This window comes from Cricetulus griseus, chromosome 4, assembly GCF_003668045.3.
Source record: "Cricetulus griseus strain 17A/GY chromosome 4, alternate assembly CriGri-PICRH-1.0, whole genome shotgun sequence".
In the NCBI taxonomy this organism is placed as follows: Eukaryota; Metazoa; Chordata; class Mammalia; order Rodentia; family Cricetidae; genus Cricetulus; species Cricetulus griseus.
Window position 1 is genome coordinate 72,340,941 of NC_048597.1, and position 18,968 is coordinate 72,359,908.

Below are 18,968 nucleotides of genomic sequence, written 5' to 3' on the forward strand. Positions count from 1 at the left end.
CCACATCAAAGGGGAGTAAGGAAGCACAAAAATATTGCTAAAAAGCTTAATAATGCAAGCCCCGTTTCTGTATGTAGAGCAATCTGGTCACACAAACACAATTTTTTATTTGACCTGGACATTCTATTTCAGAGTAGAGTCAGGGAGAGCTGTTGTCCTAAGAAAAAGTTTATAACTGCATCATTTAAAAGTATCCAAGCGCCCGGCGTTGGTGGTACACGCCTTAATCCCAGCACTTGGGAGGCAGAGGCAGGTAGATCTCTGTGAGTTCAAGGCCAGCCTGGTCTACAGAGTGAGTGCCAGGATAGGCTCCAAAGCTACACAGAGAAACCCTGTCACCCTCTCTCGGGAAAAATAAATAAATAAATAAACAAATAAATAAATAAATAAATAAGTATCCAAGCAGTTGGGTATAGTATCTCACACCTTTAATCCTAGCACTAGGAGGCAAAGGCAGGAGGATCTCTGAGTTGTAAGTCAGTCTAGTCTATAGATGGAGTTCTAGGACAGCCAGGGATTCATAGAGAAACCCTGTCTTGGAAAACCAAAACAAACAAAAACTGGTGAAGTAATAGAAAGTCAAACAAATGAAAGACAGTGTAGTACATGTCCTAGGTAACTCATAGACATGTGAAAGAGACCTACATAGTCATATGTGTAAGCAGTACACAGGGTTAAAAACAACGAAAAATAAAACACAAACAAAAAAACCAAGGGGCTAGTTAAGATGGCTCAGTGGACAAAGGTGCTTGTCCAAACCTGAAAACCTGAGTTCAATCCCAGGGACCCCCATGGTAAAGAAGAGAAACAGCTCCTAAAAGCACCCGAACCTCTACATTCACCTCCCACCTCACATGATGTTATTAAATAAAGAATCTCAACAACTAAAACGCCAGGGGAGCTGTACTGAGATCAGTCCCAGCAGAGCAATGGGAAACTTCAGCCTGAAGTAAGTAGAAGGGAAAACAAACAGGGACCTAAAGGAGAGACAACTAGTTGAAGCAAGAACTGCCTTTACTTCTAGACTACATAGCCATCAGCACTGTATGCAACACAACAGAACTCAAGCACTAAGAATGAAGCTGGGTATGGTGGTCCAGGCCTTTAATACCATCTCTCTAAGACGTAGAGACAGGTGGTTCTCTATTGAGTTCAAGGCCAGCCTGGCCTACACAGTGAATTGCAATGCCAGCCAAGGCTACAAATAGTGATACCATGCCTTTATTGCTAACTCCTTGTAGAGTAAGCAATAAAAAGATTTGAGAGTCCCTGTGAGCCTTGGGGAACAGAGCTACAAAAAAGACTGAGACAAGTTCAGCTGCCTGGAAGAGGTTTAGACCAGCTGAGGCACCTTCAAAGGACACTCTGCAGAATGCCTGAAGGCTGTGGGGTGTGCTTCAGGTTCCTAGCTTTGTGAACTGTCACCTGTACTGGGGTGGACTTTGGTGATGCAGCTGTCTTTGAGTTATTTCTGCTCCTGTAATATGCTCACCCATATTCCTGTAAGTAGCCCCAATAGAACTCATTGATTCACTAAGTTGAACTTTTGGGGTGAGTAGATGTGATTCTTTCATCTCCCAGGAAAAGTTTTGTCATACCATGGTTCAGTTTGAGAGCACCTACTGTTCTTCCACAGGGCCCAGGCTGGACTTCCAGCACCCACACGGTACCTCACAACTATCTATAACTCCAGTCTCAGTTTCTGACACCTCTTCTCACCTCTATGGGCACTGCACACAACTGTATGGCACACACACATATGCAGGTAAAACATATACATAAAAGTCAAATGAAAAACTTAAACTATTTACTGTACACGGTAATGTGCAATATAAGGTCATTTTCATACAAGTGTATGTTATACAATGTTAAGCAAATCCCTTGCCCCATACCCCTAACCTTTGCCTTCTTCTTTCCCTTTCCCATTGGTCTTGTTTCTCTTCTCCAGACAGTTCTTTGCTTCTACTTTCAGGTTAATATACATGCATGGCTTTATGACTTGCAGAAAATTAAGAACCAAAAATGATTAAAAAAAAATCTTGCCAGGTGGTAGTGGTGGTGGTGGTGCACACACCTTTAATCTCAGCACTTGGGAGGCAGAGGTAGGTGGATTTCTCGGAGTTCAGGCTAGCCTGGTCTACAGAGTGAATTACAGGACAGGTTCCAAAGCTATACAGAGAAACACTGTCTTGAAAAACCAAAAACAACTCATCTGTGAATGGCTTACTTTGCTTAAGGGAATTCTGACACAAGTTACAGCATGGATAAACAAATCTAGAGGACATTAAGACAAAGATAAATGAAATAAATCAAGTCACAATAAGCCAAATTCATATAAAGCAGAATGGTAATTGCCAGGGACTAAAAAGAAGGAGGAATGTAGAATACTGTTTAATGGTTATACGGTTTCAGCTTTGCAAAAGGAAGAGAATTCTGGAGATTGATTATATAATGTAAATATACTCAGATTACTAAACAATATACTTAATAAAATGGTTAACATGCCAAAACATCATGCTTTTTTTAAAAAGAGATTTATTATTTTATATGTATAGGTAGGTGTTTTGCCTAGTTATATATCCATGCACCATATGCCACAAAGAGGGTACCAGATCCCCTAGAACTAGAGTTACAGATAGTTGTGAACCACCATGTTGGTGCTAAGAATTGAACTCAGTCCTCTGGAAGAACAGCCAGTGCTATTTAACCCCTGAGCCATCTCTCTAGCCTTGCCAGACATGGTGCTGTCAACTTTAATTATCCCAACACTGGAGAGGCTGAGGACATTGTTACAAATTCAAGGTCAGCTTTGATTACAAAGTCAGACCCTGTTTCAGAAGAGTAAGAATTAAGATGATGGGTTTGTTTGTTTTGTTATCCTGGCTGTCCTGGAACTCTCTGAGTATCAGGCTGGCCTCAAACTCACAGAGATCTGCCTGCCTCTGCCTCCCATGTGCTGGGATTAAAGGTATGATATGATGTGCCACCACTGCCCAGTCAAAATGGTGAGTTACAAATGTCTCTTACAACATTTTAAAGCCTTCATGATGTTACCTATGTTCATAAACATTAATTAGACCACACATCAGTCATTTGCTTTCTTCCTAGCCCTAGTATCAAAACATAGCCATTTAGCCGATGCAATCATTTCCATACTTAAAAGATATAAATATGTCTCACCAGGAGAAAAGAGACTAAGGTTACAACAGTAAATATTGGCAGTCCCATCATTCAGGGAGTCATCATTAGTTCCAAACCAGTCTGATTTACTGTGTAAGAAAGATTGTCTCAAAAACAGTCTCTAAGTCACCCAGTGCTGAAGGCCTGAGCTGAGATTTCAAAAGGAGTGTTATAAAACAATACAGGAGATATATGTCCTGCTTGAAGAAGGTTGCAAGGAAGTGAATAGAAATATCAGGACACCTCAAGGCACTATCACTAATAGTTATGCTTCCTTGAGTAGTGTATATTAATGCATACATTAGCTGTTTGAGATGAAACAAGAATAGTTAATGAAACCTAAAAGATAATGTGGTTCATCTCCAGCTGACTTGTAAGCCTATTATTACAGCTTCCCCCCAATTTCTTCACTTTCAAATCCTCCAATCCCTCATGCAATTGTGACAGACACTCAATCATGCCTCTAACTAGTATTTCTCTTATATATACACTCAGTTTGACCAGATTTTAATGTAAACTGAAGCCTCAGGGGAAAACCCCACACCCATGTTTAAACATTACAAAGCTGGCTAAAACTCTGTAATCCTATGGTTGTTTGGGCATGGCTCATTCAAACATGTGCTATGCAAGTCTGTGGATCTTGGTTCAATCAAGCCTGAGGACCCATACCCATGTAAAAATGGACAGAGGTAGCAGTGAACAACCGTTATCCCAGCAACAGAGATAAAGGATCCCTGAGACTTACTGGCCAGCCAGTCTAGCTGGATTGGAGAGACCCTGTCTCAAAAACAAAGATGGAGAGCCACAGAAGAGGACACCAATGTTGACTTCTGGCCTCCACAGGTGTATACATAGGTACACACAAACTTTAAAGCTAAGAATGTCACTAGGGAGCATCTGAAACCTAAGACAGACATTTCCCCACTTTGCTAAAACTATCTGATGTTCACACTATATATTTGGAAAACACTTTGATCTGGACTGTGCTAGTAAACATGCTTGCTCCCTAACCCAATGACCTGAGTTTCAGTCCTAGGGCCCACATGGTACAATGAAAGAATCAACTCACACAAACTGTCTTCTGATTTCTACATACACTCACACATGTACACACATAAAATTTAAAGAGCACTGGGTTATGATTTCCTTTTGTTCTGTGACTGTAAAAACCACATATGTTTCCACATTGGAACATGGTATTTGGGGTAACCTGAATCTGTGTTCCTGGGCCAAGGACATTCATAGTTAACCTAAGAATAATAAACTGTTACTTCCTGTGAAGTAAGAGCTGTGTTCTGTGTCCACAGCAGTAATATATCTGTCCCTACAGAACTTTCTGTTCTGTACCTGTGAGGGAAAAGAACTCATCTATTCTTCCCACCAGTCATCTTGCAGTGTACAGATGTATATCAAACTATGGAGGCTCAGTATAGGCCAGAGGCCTGGTTACTGCTGCCCAATATTATCCTTTCCTTTCATACTGTTGATGTATCCAACAAAATAGACATTTCTCCATTTGGTACAAACAGCTCTTACAAATGTTTTCTCTCTCACTGATAAACTACTCAAATGGAAGTTCCTTCACTTTAGTCTTAATTATAGCTCAAATGTTAAGTTGTTTAATCACAAATTCAGCTTGAATTCTACTCCAGAGCAGAAGTCCTTCTCCATGACCCCGTGACTGAGGGAAGCTAGAACAGTATTGGGGGGGGTGGCGGCGAGGAGCAAACAAGTGATTCTCAAGTGGTTCGGCACAGCACCCTTGTAGGTTCCTTTCACCTCTTAATCCATTCAAGTCACCAACCCTTTGGCTGGCGCTGTACAAATTCAAGTGTGGACCTACCTTTTAGTTAATTTTCCTTGAAAAACAACAACAACAACAAAAAAAAAAAACCTCACAAAACCCACCGAGGAAGGGATGGATGTGTTTTACTCGTTCCCTAGGTGCTTCTCAATACAATCAAGGTGAAGACAATGAGGAATAGCCATTACAAAAAAAACAAGCAAACAAAAACAAAGAAATTAACCACAAATGCTGTGTGTAACTTACACACATGCACTTTCCTGATTCCATTTCATCTCTGTAATTATATAATTGTATAACTGAAATAATCTTCTTCTCCACCTATGAAGAGATTTGAGGTAATAGCAGTGAAGGACATATAAAAAGTACAAAGTTTTATGTAAGAGACATTTTCATGATCACTAACTATCATATGACATCTTTTATTATCTCAAAGTATACATTCAAGTCTTGTTTTGTGCACATAAGCAAATACCAAGTCTCCCACAGAAACAGAAACAAATTCTCTTTCTCTCTTCCTTACCTATTTAATGTTCACCTGGAAAACTGGTATTCTTCAGGGCATCTGTGGTCATTCTAGAAATAGTAAAATAAGGCCATAGAAATGAAAGAAGCCAGATAAACTTGGGTTTTCAAGAAATCTATTAGAGCAGAGGGGAAACACTCGGATACAGACACTTTTTCCTAAAACTACTAGTGTTTCTGGGCTGTGAGAAGGCTCAATGGTAAAAAATACTTGCTGTACAAGTATAACAACTTGGAAAGAAAGAACTGACTCCCAAGGATTGTCCATTGACCCCCTACACACAGAGCTATTTTTTTTTTTTTCCAAAAAGAATTTATTTCTTGTGGTCTCACAGTGCTAAGGTGACAGAAATAGTCACTGAAGAACATCTGGGTCTAAGAACTTTAATACCTGACTTGCAAATGTATAGATGACTATATCCTTAGAAGTGATGGCAAAAAAAAATCAAAAGTAGACAAAGCTGCATGAAAATTGCAACCAAGCTTTACGTCATTTCAATCTCTGGAGGAAGAGAATGCCATTCAGGGTCTCTATAAATTCCATACACAATATCTAGCATTCACTTAATTATTAACCACACAAAGACAGAAGGATAGTGGAAACATCTACAGATGATTCATTACAGGTGAACTTTTAAATAGCTGTGACTGATAGGCTTAATAGACAAAATGATCAACTACACCTGAGAACTGAAATCTATAACTACAACAACAGAAGTCCCATTAAGGGCCAGGCAGAGGTGGTGACGCACACCTTTAATCCCAGCACTCAGGCAGCAGCAGGCAGATCTCTCTGAGTTTGAGGACAGCCTGGTCTACAGAGCTAGTTCCAGGGCTACACAAAGAAACCCTGTCTTGAAAAACAAAGGTTTTCAAGTAATTCCATTAAGAGTAAGGAAAAATAACTCAATCTAATTTGTTCTCTGCCACTTGCTTTATTGTTTAGCCATACCCTGCTCACATGACCAACTTAACCACCATGTCTTTCAGCAAACAGGCTCAGCCTACAAAGGAGGTCAGCCACTTTGTGTGGCTATGGGACCACCACACAGCTGCGAGCTGCTATTTACAGAGAAAACAGACATCCACAGAGTTGTCCCTTCTGGGTGCTATGGAAGAGTAGTCTAGTCTAGCTGAAAAACACTCCATAGATGTAGATGGTAACACAGATGAAGATTATTAGAGAAATGTGCTGAGTGGTTTAATTTTGGGAAAGAGAAGTCTGAAGTAAAAATGGGCAATTGCATAGTCATTTGTACACAGATTTACTTTTTTTTTTAAAAAAAATCCAGAAACAGAAGTTGAAGTTCAGAATGACACTGAAAATCAAGATTCAGCAATAGGATTTAGGTTCTAAAAGAATTAGAAAATTTATCTACAACAGAAAATGGGAAAAAAATATTAATAATAACAAGATTGAAGTGTTCTGACGTTTCAATACTGTAAACATACATCTTAAGCTTCTAGAAAGTATTTTATAAAGATACCTGTCAGAATCTGTCTCAGTTAAGGTTTCTACTATGGTGAAGAGACACCATGACCATAACAACTCTTATAAAGGAGAACATGTAATTGAGGTGGCGGCTTAGGTTCAGAGGCTCAGTCCATTACCATTCATGGTGAGGAGCGTGTCACATGCAGGCAAACAATGCTGGAGAAGTAGTTGTGAGTCTTACATCTTACAGGCAACAGGAAGTCGTCTGAATGTCACACTGAGAGAAGCTGGAGCAAGAGACCTCAAAGCCCACTCCACAGTGACACATTTCCTCCAACAAGACCACACCTACACTAACAAGGCTACACCTCCTAATAGAGCCACTCCCTATGAAATTATGGGGGCCAATTACATTCAAATTGCCAAAGGATCACAAGTCATTTTGTGGTGTTTTATGTAACCGATGCAACATGTAGAACTGTGTTGTACTATATACAATAATTTTCAAGTTATATTTATTGGGTGACATGCTAATCTCAGCACTATGAATTTCAGGCCAGCCAGGACTACACAGTAAGTCTCTCTCTCTCTCTCTCTCTCTCTCTCTCTCTCTCTCTCTCTCTCTCTCTCTCTCTCTCTCATACACACACCAAAAAAAAAAAAAAAAACAAAAAAACAAAAAAACCCAGCAAAATAAAAACAAATAACCTCAAAACAAGAAAGCATTTTATTTATTTATTTTGGGGAAGGGGTCTGTTTACAAGAAGGGGTTCTTTCCTTCCACTATGTGGCTCTGTGGGATTAATCTCAGGACATTAGGCCTGGTGGCAAGTGCCTTTAACTGCTGAGTATCTTGCTGGCCTAACACAAAGGCCTTTTTAAAAACAAAGCCAAATATAGTATTACAAATGTGAAAACTCATTATTATTTAAAACATGATACCCCTTAAGCAAAAGAAAGGAAAAGAAGACAGAAGTCAGAATGGAGGAAATACTTGCAATATGCAAACAGTAATGTGGTGGAGGGGAATGGGAACTCAGTAAAGTGACTAGTGCACAAGCGTAAGGACCTGTTTGATCCTCGGAAGCCATGGAAAAAGCAGAACAGGAGGATCCGTGGTGCTTACTGGCCAGCTAGCCTAGCCAATGAGTGTGCCCCAGGTATCAGTGACAGTACCCTGTCTCAAAAAAAAAAAAAAAAATGAAGGTGTACAGCTCCTGAGGGATCTCACCCAAGGTTGACCTCTGCAATCCAAACATGTGTGCACTATACACACAAAAAACAGAAAACAAAAAATATACCACAAACAAACAACTTCATAGCAAGAAGTGGCAAAACCAAGTGTGGCTGAGTAGAGCTGCACTGCTAGTATGAGTACTGTAAAATACAATCACTATGGAAACTTCTGAAACTTATGCAATGCTGATGACGCAAACCATTCTGTTCTTATGGCACATCTACACCTAAGAGAACTATGTACACATTCACTAAACACATTTAAGATGACCAGGGAGACACACACCTTTAATCCCAGCACTTAGAAAGCAGAGGCAGGCAGATCTCTAAAGTTTAAGGTCAGCCTTGTCTACACAGTGAGTTCCAGGATAGCCAGAGTTTACACAGTGAGACCCTGTTTGAAACAACAACAAAAACCCAACCAAACAAAAAACTGAAACGGAAATGGGAATGTAACTTAGTGTGGTACTTGCCTAGCATGCATGAATCCCTAAATTAATCCTCAGTACTGCACAAACTGGACATGGTGACAGGTCTTTTATCCCAAAATCTACAAGGTAGACGCAGGATGATCCAAAGATCAAACTCATTCTTGGCTATACAGCCAAGTCTGAGACCAAGCTGGGTTACATAAGACCTGTCTCAATACATTAATAAGAAGATAAATGGAGCTAAAAACTGGCAACAGATCAAAGGCCTATTCTATTCACAGATTAAAAAAACAATTTTATCATATATTATTAATACCGTGGTGAAGATGAAATCCTCAAACAGGAGCACAAAGTTAATCAGGGGGAAAAAAAGACACAAAAGAGAACACGCTACCTGATTCTATTTATATGAAGTACAAAACCAAATGAATCTGCTGTTAGCTGCCAGTATAGAGGTTCCTTTTAAAGAGTAATGACTGAAAGGGAATTAAGAAGGACATCTTTGGTGCTGGGGTTTAAACTTGATTTGGAAGTAGGTTATAATGGGTATGTTTAGTTTGTGAAAAATCACACTGCAATCTTTTTTTTTTGATGAGATTTTTCTAATTTTTATGTGTATGGGTATGAGTGTTTCTGATGTGTATTTATGTATCACTTTTGTGATACAGAGTACCTGCAGAGGCCAGAAAAGGTTGTCAGATCCCCTGGAACCAGAGTTCCAGACTGTTGTGAGCCACCACATGGGTTTTGGGAATTGAACTGAGTCCGCTGAAGAGCAGCCAGTACTCAGAAGTTGAGTCTTAAAAAAAAAAAAAAAAAAAAAAAAAAAAAAAAATTAAATATACATTATAGGAGCTGGAGAGATGACTCAGTGATTAAGAGAACAGACTTCTCTTGCAGAGGACAAGTTTGGTTCCTAGCACCTCTAACCAAGTGACTCACAATTGCCTCTAACCAGAGCTCTTCTGGCCTCCGTACTCACTGTCACAACACAGGTGAGGAGGTCACAGGAGAACTTTGGGCCCTCAGTTCTCTCCTTCCCTCTTTACATAGTTCAAGATCACACATCAGGCTTGTAAGGCAAACACATTACCCGACAAGTGGGCTTGTCAGTCCCTCAAGCTATAATCCCAAATCCATTTTTCTGTATGTATACCAAGCCTTAATAAAAGCAAAAAATAAGAGGCAAGACTGAAAATAAAATGCAAATCACAAAAAATTGAAGACAGTAACTAACTCCCGAAGGGGACTGGTTTAGTGTGTCTGTGCACATGGAGACCAGAAGACAGCCTCAGGCTGACCAGTTTCTCCAGCCCCATAAAGTACCCATTTTACAATCTGCACAATGATAATGTATGTATTTAATTTATTCTTTAAGCAATGTTTAGATATATTTGAGTAAACACTGCAAGCTCAAATTAAAGTAACTTCAATAGATACAGTAATAAATTTCTAAAAAAAATATTATATATATAGTAAAAAGAATCAGAAAGGGACTGGAGAGAGGGCTCAGTGGTTAAAAATAAAAGCACTTGAAGCTCTTACAAGGCTCAGGTTTGTTTCCCAGCACCCATATGGTGCCTTATAACCATCAACTTCAATTTTGAAACCTGATGTCTGCTTCTGACCTCAGAGGGTACCAGGCATGTTTTGTGGCGAGCGCGAGCTCACGCACACCCCCCCCACACCTACACCCACCAGCAGGCTGGGGGATACTCCTCACTGATGGTTCTCCAAAGGGCCTGGGTTTAACTCCCAGCACCCACATGGCAGCTTACAACTGTCCACAACTCCAGGATCCAACACCCTCACATCAATGCACATAAAAATAAAACTACTAGGAAAAACAAAGGCCAAACTGGCCTCTAACTCAGAGATCTGCCTGTGTCTGCCTCTCAAATGCTGGGATTAAAGGTATGCACCACCACCAGCCAGTAAGTCTAACCAGTTTTACAAGCAAATTCTATCAAACTTTTAAGGAATTAATTCATTCTAACTTTACAAAAATGGGAGAATAAAAGGAACATGTCCTATCTCTGTAAAAATGGTCTAATTTTGACACTAAAAACAATAACTAGCTGGCAGTGCCTAACAGGTACAAGGCTCTGGGTGAAATGCAACACACATGAGCATACTCTATTACTTACTAGCAAACCTAAACCAGCATTGTAAAAATAATGCATCGTGGCTGGGTGGTGGTGGCACACGCCTTTAATCCCAGCACTAGGGAAGCAGAGGCATGCAGATCTCTGTGAGTTCTGAGACCAGCCTGGTCTACAAGAGCTAGCTAGTTCCGGACAGCCTCAAAAGCCACAGAGAAACCCTGTCTCAAAAAACCAAAAAAGTATCGTGCATTTCTACAGCTGCAGTTAAAAACAGTAAAAGGTGGAAATGCCATAATTTAGAATTTCCTAAAAGTTCAAAAATGTTCCAGGCAGTAGTGGTCTTTAATTTCAGCACCTGGAAGGCAGAGGCAGGCAGATCTCTGTGATCAAGGCCAGCCTGGTCTCCAGAGCAAGTTCCAGGACAGCCAGGATTACCCAGAGAAAAAGTTCATTTTGAAAAGTTCTTCCAGTCTGGCTAAATGGTCAGTTTCCTGAAGCCAAGTAATCAGCATTCCAGACTTGTTCGCCTAGATTCCTAGCACTGCCCAATCAATGCAAACCCTGATATTGACCCACCATAAGAGATTTTTATCAAGGCAGGCCCTAGTGGGGCACACCTTTAATCCTAGCACTTGGGAGGCAGAGGCAGGCAGTGTTGAGTTTAGTCTGGTCTCTGAGGCCAACCTCATCTGTACATCAAGTGAGTTCCAGGACATCCAGAAGTGAATTCCAGGACATCTAGAACTACATAATGACACCCTGTCTCAAGCCCCCACCAGGACATTCTTTTACTCATTTCTTACCATTCTTGTCACTTCTAGCAACTGCCAATCTCAGTGTCCTCCCCCGACACTTTTCAACCTCCATCCTCCATCCCCTCCCCTCTCCCTGCCCTAAAACCCCAGCTTATAAGGAGACAGCCAAGAAACTCCATTTCTTACAGAAGCCACCTGCTTGCAGGATTCTTTACCACCCTCTAAATTAAGGCCCATTGTCTTCAGTCATTTGTCTGTCTGTCCTTCTGATCTTTCAAAACCCAGGCAGCTTCTTTAAACAATGGCTTTCCCTGAAGAGAAGAAGTAGGAATGCCCTGTGCCAACAATGTTCTTCCATTTCAGTTCTGTCATGGAAAGTCAGGGTAGGTTAGCACACTTAAGTCTGAATAAAAAGACACTTAAGTTGCACTCAGGAGGCAGAGACAGGCGAAATCTGCGTTTGAGGCCAACCTGGTCTACAGAGAGAGAGAGAGTTCCAGAACAGCCAAGACCACACGGAGAAATTCAAAAACGAACAAAAACAAAAATCAAACCAAACCAAACCAAACAACCTAAGTAATGAAAAACAAAGCAGAAGTATAGACAGCCACAAGTTTATTTTCTTTCCAGATCTCTTTAAAGAAAATTTCTAATACTCTTTGAAAATATCATTTTTATTGTCAATGAGTGGTGTTTGACTAGAAACGTCCCAAAAGATTACTTGAAAATATTATTAAAGGCATGGGAGATGGGCATGGTAGCACTTGCATTTAATCCCAGTACTCAGGAGACAGGCAAGTGAATCTGAGTTTGAGGGCAGCCTGGCCTACAAAGTGGGACCCTGACTCAAACAAGCAAAGGAAGGGACTGAAAAGATGACTCCACAGCTAGGAGCACCTACTGCTTCTCCAAAGGACCTTTGTTTGGTTCTGGGTCCCCAGCACCCAAGCTAGGCAGTTAACAACTGTTCTTAACTCCAGCTCCAGAGGATCCAACACCTCTGGCCTTTGCAGTTATCTACACAAACTGGCAACAATTAAAAATAATAAAAACAAAACAAAACCCCAAAATACCAGCAAAATGTTATCACAGGCAGGATGTCAAGAACGTGTTGGTGACTCTTGTTTTTAAAAAGATGCAGGGCAGCAATTCTCCACCTGAGAGTCAAATGACCCTTTTACAGGGGCTACCTAAGACCACTGGAAAACAAATATTTATGTTATGACTCGTAACAGTAGCAAAATTATAGTTAGGAGGTAGCAACATGTGGAGGTCATAGGCCATAAAGGGCCAGTCCTCTTTGAAGCAGGGTCTTTCATTTGAATCAGTGCTGCATACTCCAGGCTGGCTGGTCCATGAGTTTCTGAGGTAATTCTTTGTCTCCACCTGCCATCTCATGTTCAGGAGTGCTCTAATTACAAATATATGCTACCATGTCAGGTTTATACATGGGTTCCAAAGATCCAAATTCAGGTCATCAGGCTTCCAAAAAACTTTTACCCACTGAGACATTTTCCTAGCCTTCAACTTTTTGGTTTTTGTTCTCCTATTTTTCTTTTCTCAATTATTTTTCTTTTTTGAGACAGGGTCACTGTGTAGACAAGGCTGACTTTGAACTCAGAGACTTGACTGCCTCTGCTTCCCAATGCTGGATTAAAGGTGTGGACTACCATGCCCGGCTTCAACTGTTTTTTTAATTAATAAGTACATACAGTTCCTGCGGAAACATGGATGCTTTTCATAAGAACCTTTATAAATACCTAAGAACTGAAACTAATCCAAATAAATTCATGAAACAGTGTAACAGTTACAACTACCAGGAGTACCTCAGAGACTTTATCAAAAATTATATGATTTAGACTGCTGAGAAACACTGTATTTCTGATGTTCATGTGAGCCAGCCTCCTCACATCTTTAAGCTCTAAATATGACCTAAAATTCATTAGTTTAGCAAATAAATCTGAGTTTCTGAATCCCAGGCTGGGTGTGGTGGCACACCCTATAAACCTACCACTTGTGCAAGAGACCAGGAGTCAAAATCATCCTCAATTAGAGTGAGTCAGTGGCCAGCTTGAGCTACTAGGTCCTTTCTCAAAACACACAAGACAGAAATAACAGAGCAAGCAGAAGACACAAACTTTATCAGGAACTGCAGAAAAGGCCATCCTTTGATGAGTCCCAGCCATCTATAACACCAAGTTCAAACTCCCAGCTGTCAAACTCACACCTTTCTCCCTAAGGTGTCCTTTACTGTAGCAGTGGCACTCTGGTTCTCCTGTCCACATACGCTATTTTTGTGCTGCTGTGCCTTTGCATGTATTATTTCTCTCTGCCTAGAAAGCATTTTTAAAGATAAACTACCCAACACTAAGCTCAAACATCTGAAAGGCCTTCCATTACCTAGCCTTTCATATATCTCTCCTGTATTGTGTCTGTATTACTGCCTGAGTACATCCTATTTTGACAAAATTACCATCATGCAGGAACCAAGTGATGCTGTGTTTGATAAACTCTTTCTGAGCACATGACTTTATATGAGCAGTTTTAAAGAAGGCTAAAATGAGATGCAAGAAAAAAATTAATTAACATTTTTGTTACCGAAGCCATTATGTTCTCAACTTCATCCTCCCTCCCTTTAACGAGTACCTCTAAGTTCCAGCCACAATGTCCTCTCAGGGTCCAGGGCTAGAGGCTTACAGCAAGCTGGTAAGGCTTGGCTAAAAAGGTCTGAGGGTGAAAGGAAACAAACCAGCTCTCTTTCTCTCACACACACACTCCTTTCATGGCTCTTTATTCTTTTAAAAAAGGGGTTCCTTCATCCCATAAGGCCTCCAGTTTATATATCCAATACAGATAAAATTAGCAATTCTCTGACAATAGCATCTCTCTCAGAACCAGGAAGGCAGGGTTTAAGGGTGCTTGCTATTCTTGCAGAGGACCCCAGTTCAGTTTCCAGTAACCACATCAAGCGGCTCACAAAGCCACTTTACTCCCTCTTTTGGCCTCCAAGGACACACACACGGACAGACACACACCCACCCACCCACATGAATTGCAATAAGTTTTTAAATTGAACTTAGTCATCTTAGTAGACATCACGTGCACAGCTTCCATTTCTCCCTTCTTGTCGCTGCCTTTCTTCCACATAGCTCACTGGCTCTCAGCTTTCTCTTTGCAGTGATGATGTACTCCTCCTGTGCCACCTCAAGGCTTTAAAAAGATGTTAAACATGCATGCTCACAATTTTAAGAAACCAATGCCTCAAATAATAATCTGTGTTCCTTCACTCAAGATTTCAACCATTACTCACTGTATACAAAGCTAGCTTTCTTTCTTTATCCCCAAAAACAGGGTTTCCCTGTGTAACAATCCTGGCTGCCCTGCAACTCAGTGAGATATGCCTGCCTCTGCCTCCCAAGTGCTGGGATTAAAAGGGCTAGTGGCACCATCACCTGGCAATTTTTTTTAATTTATTTTTTTCTGTGTTTTGCCTCCTTGTATGTTTGTGCATCGTGTGCATTCCTGGTACTTGTGTAGCCAGAAGAAGAGGTCAGATCCCCTGGAACTGGAGTTATGGGCAGTTGTGAGCCACCATGTGGGTTCTGGCAATTGAACCCAAGCCCTCTGTAAGAATAACAAATGCTCTTAATACTGAGCTACCTCTCCAGCCTTTGTATGCAAATTTGCATCATTAGCTCCTGCTTCCTTGCTACAAACTTCAAGATGCTTTCTGTATAGCCATGAATGGTCTACAAATTTAATAAGCTGACAAAGAATTCACCATTTCTCTTTGGTAAACCTGCTGTGCCTAAAATACCCTCTCTTGGATTAGGGCCCCAATACTAAGCCTCATCTCATTTAGCTCAGCAATCTTCAAACCTAAGCCCATCTTTCCCAGATTCTTACCTTTTAACTACCATTGCTTTGCTTCTGCCCTTCCTTTTGTTAAATCTCTTATCACTTCTGCAAGAGCTCCTCTGACCGATTCGGTCTGCTTAAAATTTCTCATCTCTACTGACCTGACAATGAATTACTGCATCTTAAGATGGCTACAACGGCCTGATTTCTGTACCATCACAAAAATTAAAACTTGATCATGACTGACTCTCAAAAACATCACAGCTTTCTTTTTCACAGAACAAATACAATCACTTACTTTTGCCGTTACGAGTCCTCTACAGTTTTCACCCAGTTTTCTAAGATTAGACTCAACAGCTCAGACTATTACTTGTCCCTACTATCTATCAAAATTATACCTACTTTTAAACATCCATCTCAAAACCCAGCCTTTTCTTTAAAAAAAAAAAAACATTTTTATTATGTGTGTTCATATATATGCATATATGTGCATACACACAGGTTCCCACAAGAGGTCAGAGGCATCAGATTACCTGGAGCTGGAGTTACTGGCTGTTAGGAACTGAATTCCAGTAGGAACTAAGCTGAGCACCCACCACCCAATCTTATCTTTTTGTCTTCTACATAAGGAAGGGGAATCTAACCAAAATAGGCACAATTTCCAATGAACTACTTTAGGGAAAACCCTGCTAAAGGATAGCTGAAAATCCCTTAAACATTTTTTCATGGTTTTTAAAATTATTTTTTTAGTATGTTTATGTACATATGAGTTTTCTTTGAACCACATATGTGCAGATGCCCTTGGAAGTCAGAGGGTCACCTAATGTAGATGCTGGGATCTGAAGATGGTCTTGATTGTTAAGCCTAGCTTTTTAAAAGATCACAACTATTCAAGCAGGCATTTAAGGTCAAGATGTTCTCCATAAACCCAGCTAATGATCAAATGCTAATGACCTATAATTAAAAATATTCTACAAATACTAAGATGTTATCAACCTGGAGATAAAAGGATGGATCCAGGATTCAAATTCCAATTGTACCTGCATTTTTTATTTGTTTGTTTTTTTTTTTTGAGACAGAGTTTCTCTGTGTAGCTTTGGAGCCTGTCCTGGCACTCCCTTTGTAGACCAGGCTGGCCTGAACTCACAGAACACATGCCTCTGCCTCGCCTCCTGGGATTAGAGGTGTATGCCGCCACCACCACCTGGTCTACACTTTTCTTAAAATTAAAATTTGTATTTTTAAATTTAATTTATTTCACAAATATGGGTATTTCCCTCAAATTTGTGTCTAAGGAACATCTGATCCTCTAGAACTGGAGTTACTGACAGTTGTGAGCTTGCAGGTGGGTACTGGGACTAGAACCCAGAGCTGCAACTGCTCTTCACTGCTGAGTCATCTCCCCAGCCCCTAAAATTTGAATTTTAAAGAGAACTTTGCACAGCAGCTGTAAACTTCAAAGGTTAAGTAACTCCACAGCAGCAATAGCACCAGAATCTAAATAATCCATCTTATCAAACAGAGGTGGTTGTGGGGAGTCCAAATGACATATCCTCAATTTTTGTGCCTATTTAAAATAAGCTAGTTTTTAAAATAAATGAAACTATAACTGGCAATCTTCAGTATAATAAGAGAGTTACTGGCATGCAGGTACAAGAGCAGCAATATGTGCAAGACAGATGTGAAGGGGAAGTACTTTTTTAAGTACTCCTTTATAAGTCTTTAATTGTGACCTAATTTAATTTGTTTTGACTCCCAAGACCAGTTCACCTTTATCTTCATAGTTGTACACTGTGAGTCTTTTTAAAAAGAACGTTAATTATTCTATCTAGTTAAGACAGTTGGTGGAAAACACGTCTTTCCTACCATTTCTAAAATTATGACCATTCAAATTTGAATGCATTTCTGAAATAGACTTGCTCATCAGGAAAATATGCTAAAGTTCCAAGATTATTACTAACATTAAAGAAAGGCATGTGTAATGACTGAAGAGCTGCAGCATTTGAAACAGGATCTGTCTATAATCAGAGCCTGGTTCTAGTCCTTCGCCCTTGGGAAAGGACTTCCTTTCTATACCTTATCTGAAAGAGGGTATCTTTTTCCTCAAGATGGCTATCCAGACAAAATTAAACTATTCGGATAGCAGAGTATCTCAGAGACCTTCAATAAATTAGTTTTCTTCATTTAGCACAAAAGACACAAATTTAGGGGTAAGAAAACCTACTCCCACAAGTTTTCAGTACAAAACACAAATACTTGTTCCAGTAAAAACAACACACTTCATCATTCCACAATCAGGTGAGAAATCCTACAAGTGACCATGCAAAATTAGGTCTGAAAATACTCGATGGTAACGAAGGAGTTAAAGTCAAATTAGGCCCAATTCCAAATACATCTTAATAACTCTTTAAGAGTGATGCTAGCTTATCCTTCCTGCAACGCAACGATATTTACATCCATTTTGAAACTTCAAGATTTAAATATCCTCACAACCAACGCTGGTGTCATTAATGCTTTTTAGAAAGCCTAAGTTGGAACGCATCATTAGCTCCACTGAAGATATTTTGTGAAAGCTGTTCACGTATACACAAGGAAGGGAAGAAAAATATTTTGGTGTTCAGCACACAAGCCGAGGATTCTCGCTTGCAAAACCACGGCCGCCTCCACCACCACCGACAAGCCTGTGATGGAATTCCTGGTTTTACGATCTAATGTCAAAGAAGGCGGCTATAATGCCATAAATTAGGGGACACGGTGCACTTCCGTTCCCGTCCCAAGGGAGAAGACTCCAAAGTACGAGCTTGAGACCAAGTCCTCGGGTCCTGACCTCAGTGTGGGGTGCCCCTCCAACGGCAAACGAGGGGCAGCCCAGGAAGCACCCCAGCAACAACTAAGCCTCGACGGGCTCCGTGATTGTGGACCAAAGAGGAGTCAGGGGTCCAGGTCGCTGCAGAACGCGAGGCCAAGGCGCGGGAAGGGCCGCGGCTGCGTCCAGAACAGCCAGGGGCACAGGCAGGGGTGACCGGGTGAGGCCGAGCTTGCAAACCGGAGTAGACACTCACCAAACCATGCCGTAGGCGCCCTCTCCGATGTACGAGAGGTTGGTGTAGCGCGGCCCCACGTCGAACACCTGCCCGCGGACCATCTCCGGGCCCGCCGCCGCCGCCGCCGCCATGTTGGCTGCCTAGTCGCCGCCGCCGCGCTGGGCTCGACGCTTCGCGGCCGCCGCTCGGCTTGTGCAGCGCCTCCCGCAGGGACCGCGCTGCCACCCGTGTAGCCGCCGCCGCCCGCGACCGGGAACGCGGAACGAAGACAACACAGAGCAAAGAACTGACCGCCAGTGAACCACTGCCTGCCTTCCTGCCTGACGGGCGGGCAGCGAGCGGGAGGAGGGAGGGGCTGGCGTCGAGGGGCGCTGGGGCGGAGTCAAGGGCGTGAGCGCTGATTGGCTCCTCGCGGCGCTGGGCGGGGTCTCGAGGGCCGGCGGAAGCAGCGAACTGAGGCAGGAGCACTGCGGCTGCGGGGGAGGGCCGTCACGTGCGTTTGGAGAACCGGGCGTTCAGTTTGTTTGGTGGCTCTTGAAAGCCTGGTGGAAACCTGGGCGTAACGACCCCACAGTGTGTCCGACCGCTGTGCGGT

General features: G+C 41.5%; 1 protein-coding gene across 3 annotated transcripts in view; it reads right to left on the reverse strand.

The window, feature by feature from the left end:
• The window catches only part of Mapk1 (mitogen-activated protein kinase 1), a 66,765-nt gene extending 48,046 nt beyond the window's left edge, over nt 1-18,719 (reverse strand). For all 3 annotated transcript variants that reach the window (XM_027413217.2, XM_027413216.2, XM_027413215.2), the window contains exon 1: nt 18,392-18,719. In XM_027413217.2, coding sequence (XP_027269018.1) covers nt 18,392-18,504 — 113 coding nt within the window. In that variant the 5' untranslated portion in view covers nt 18,505-18,719. The remainder of the gene's footprint in view (nt 1-18,391) is intronic.
• Nucleotides 18,720-18,968: the final 249 nt, after the last annotated feature.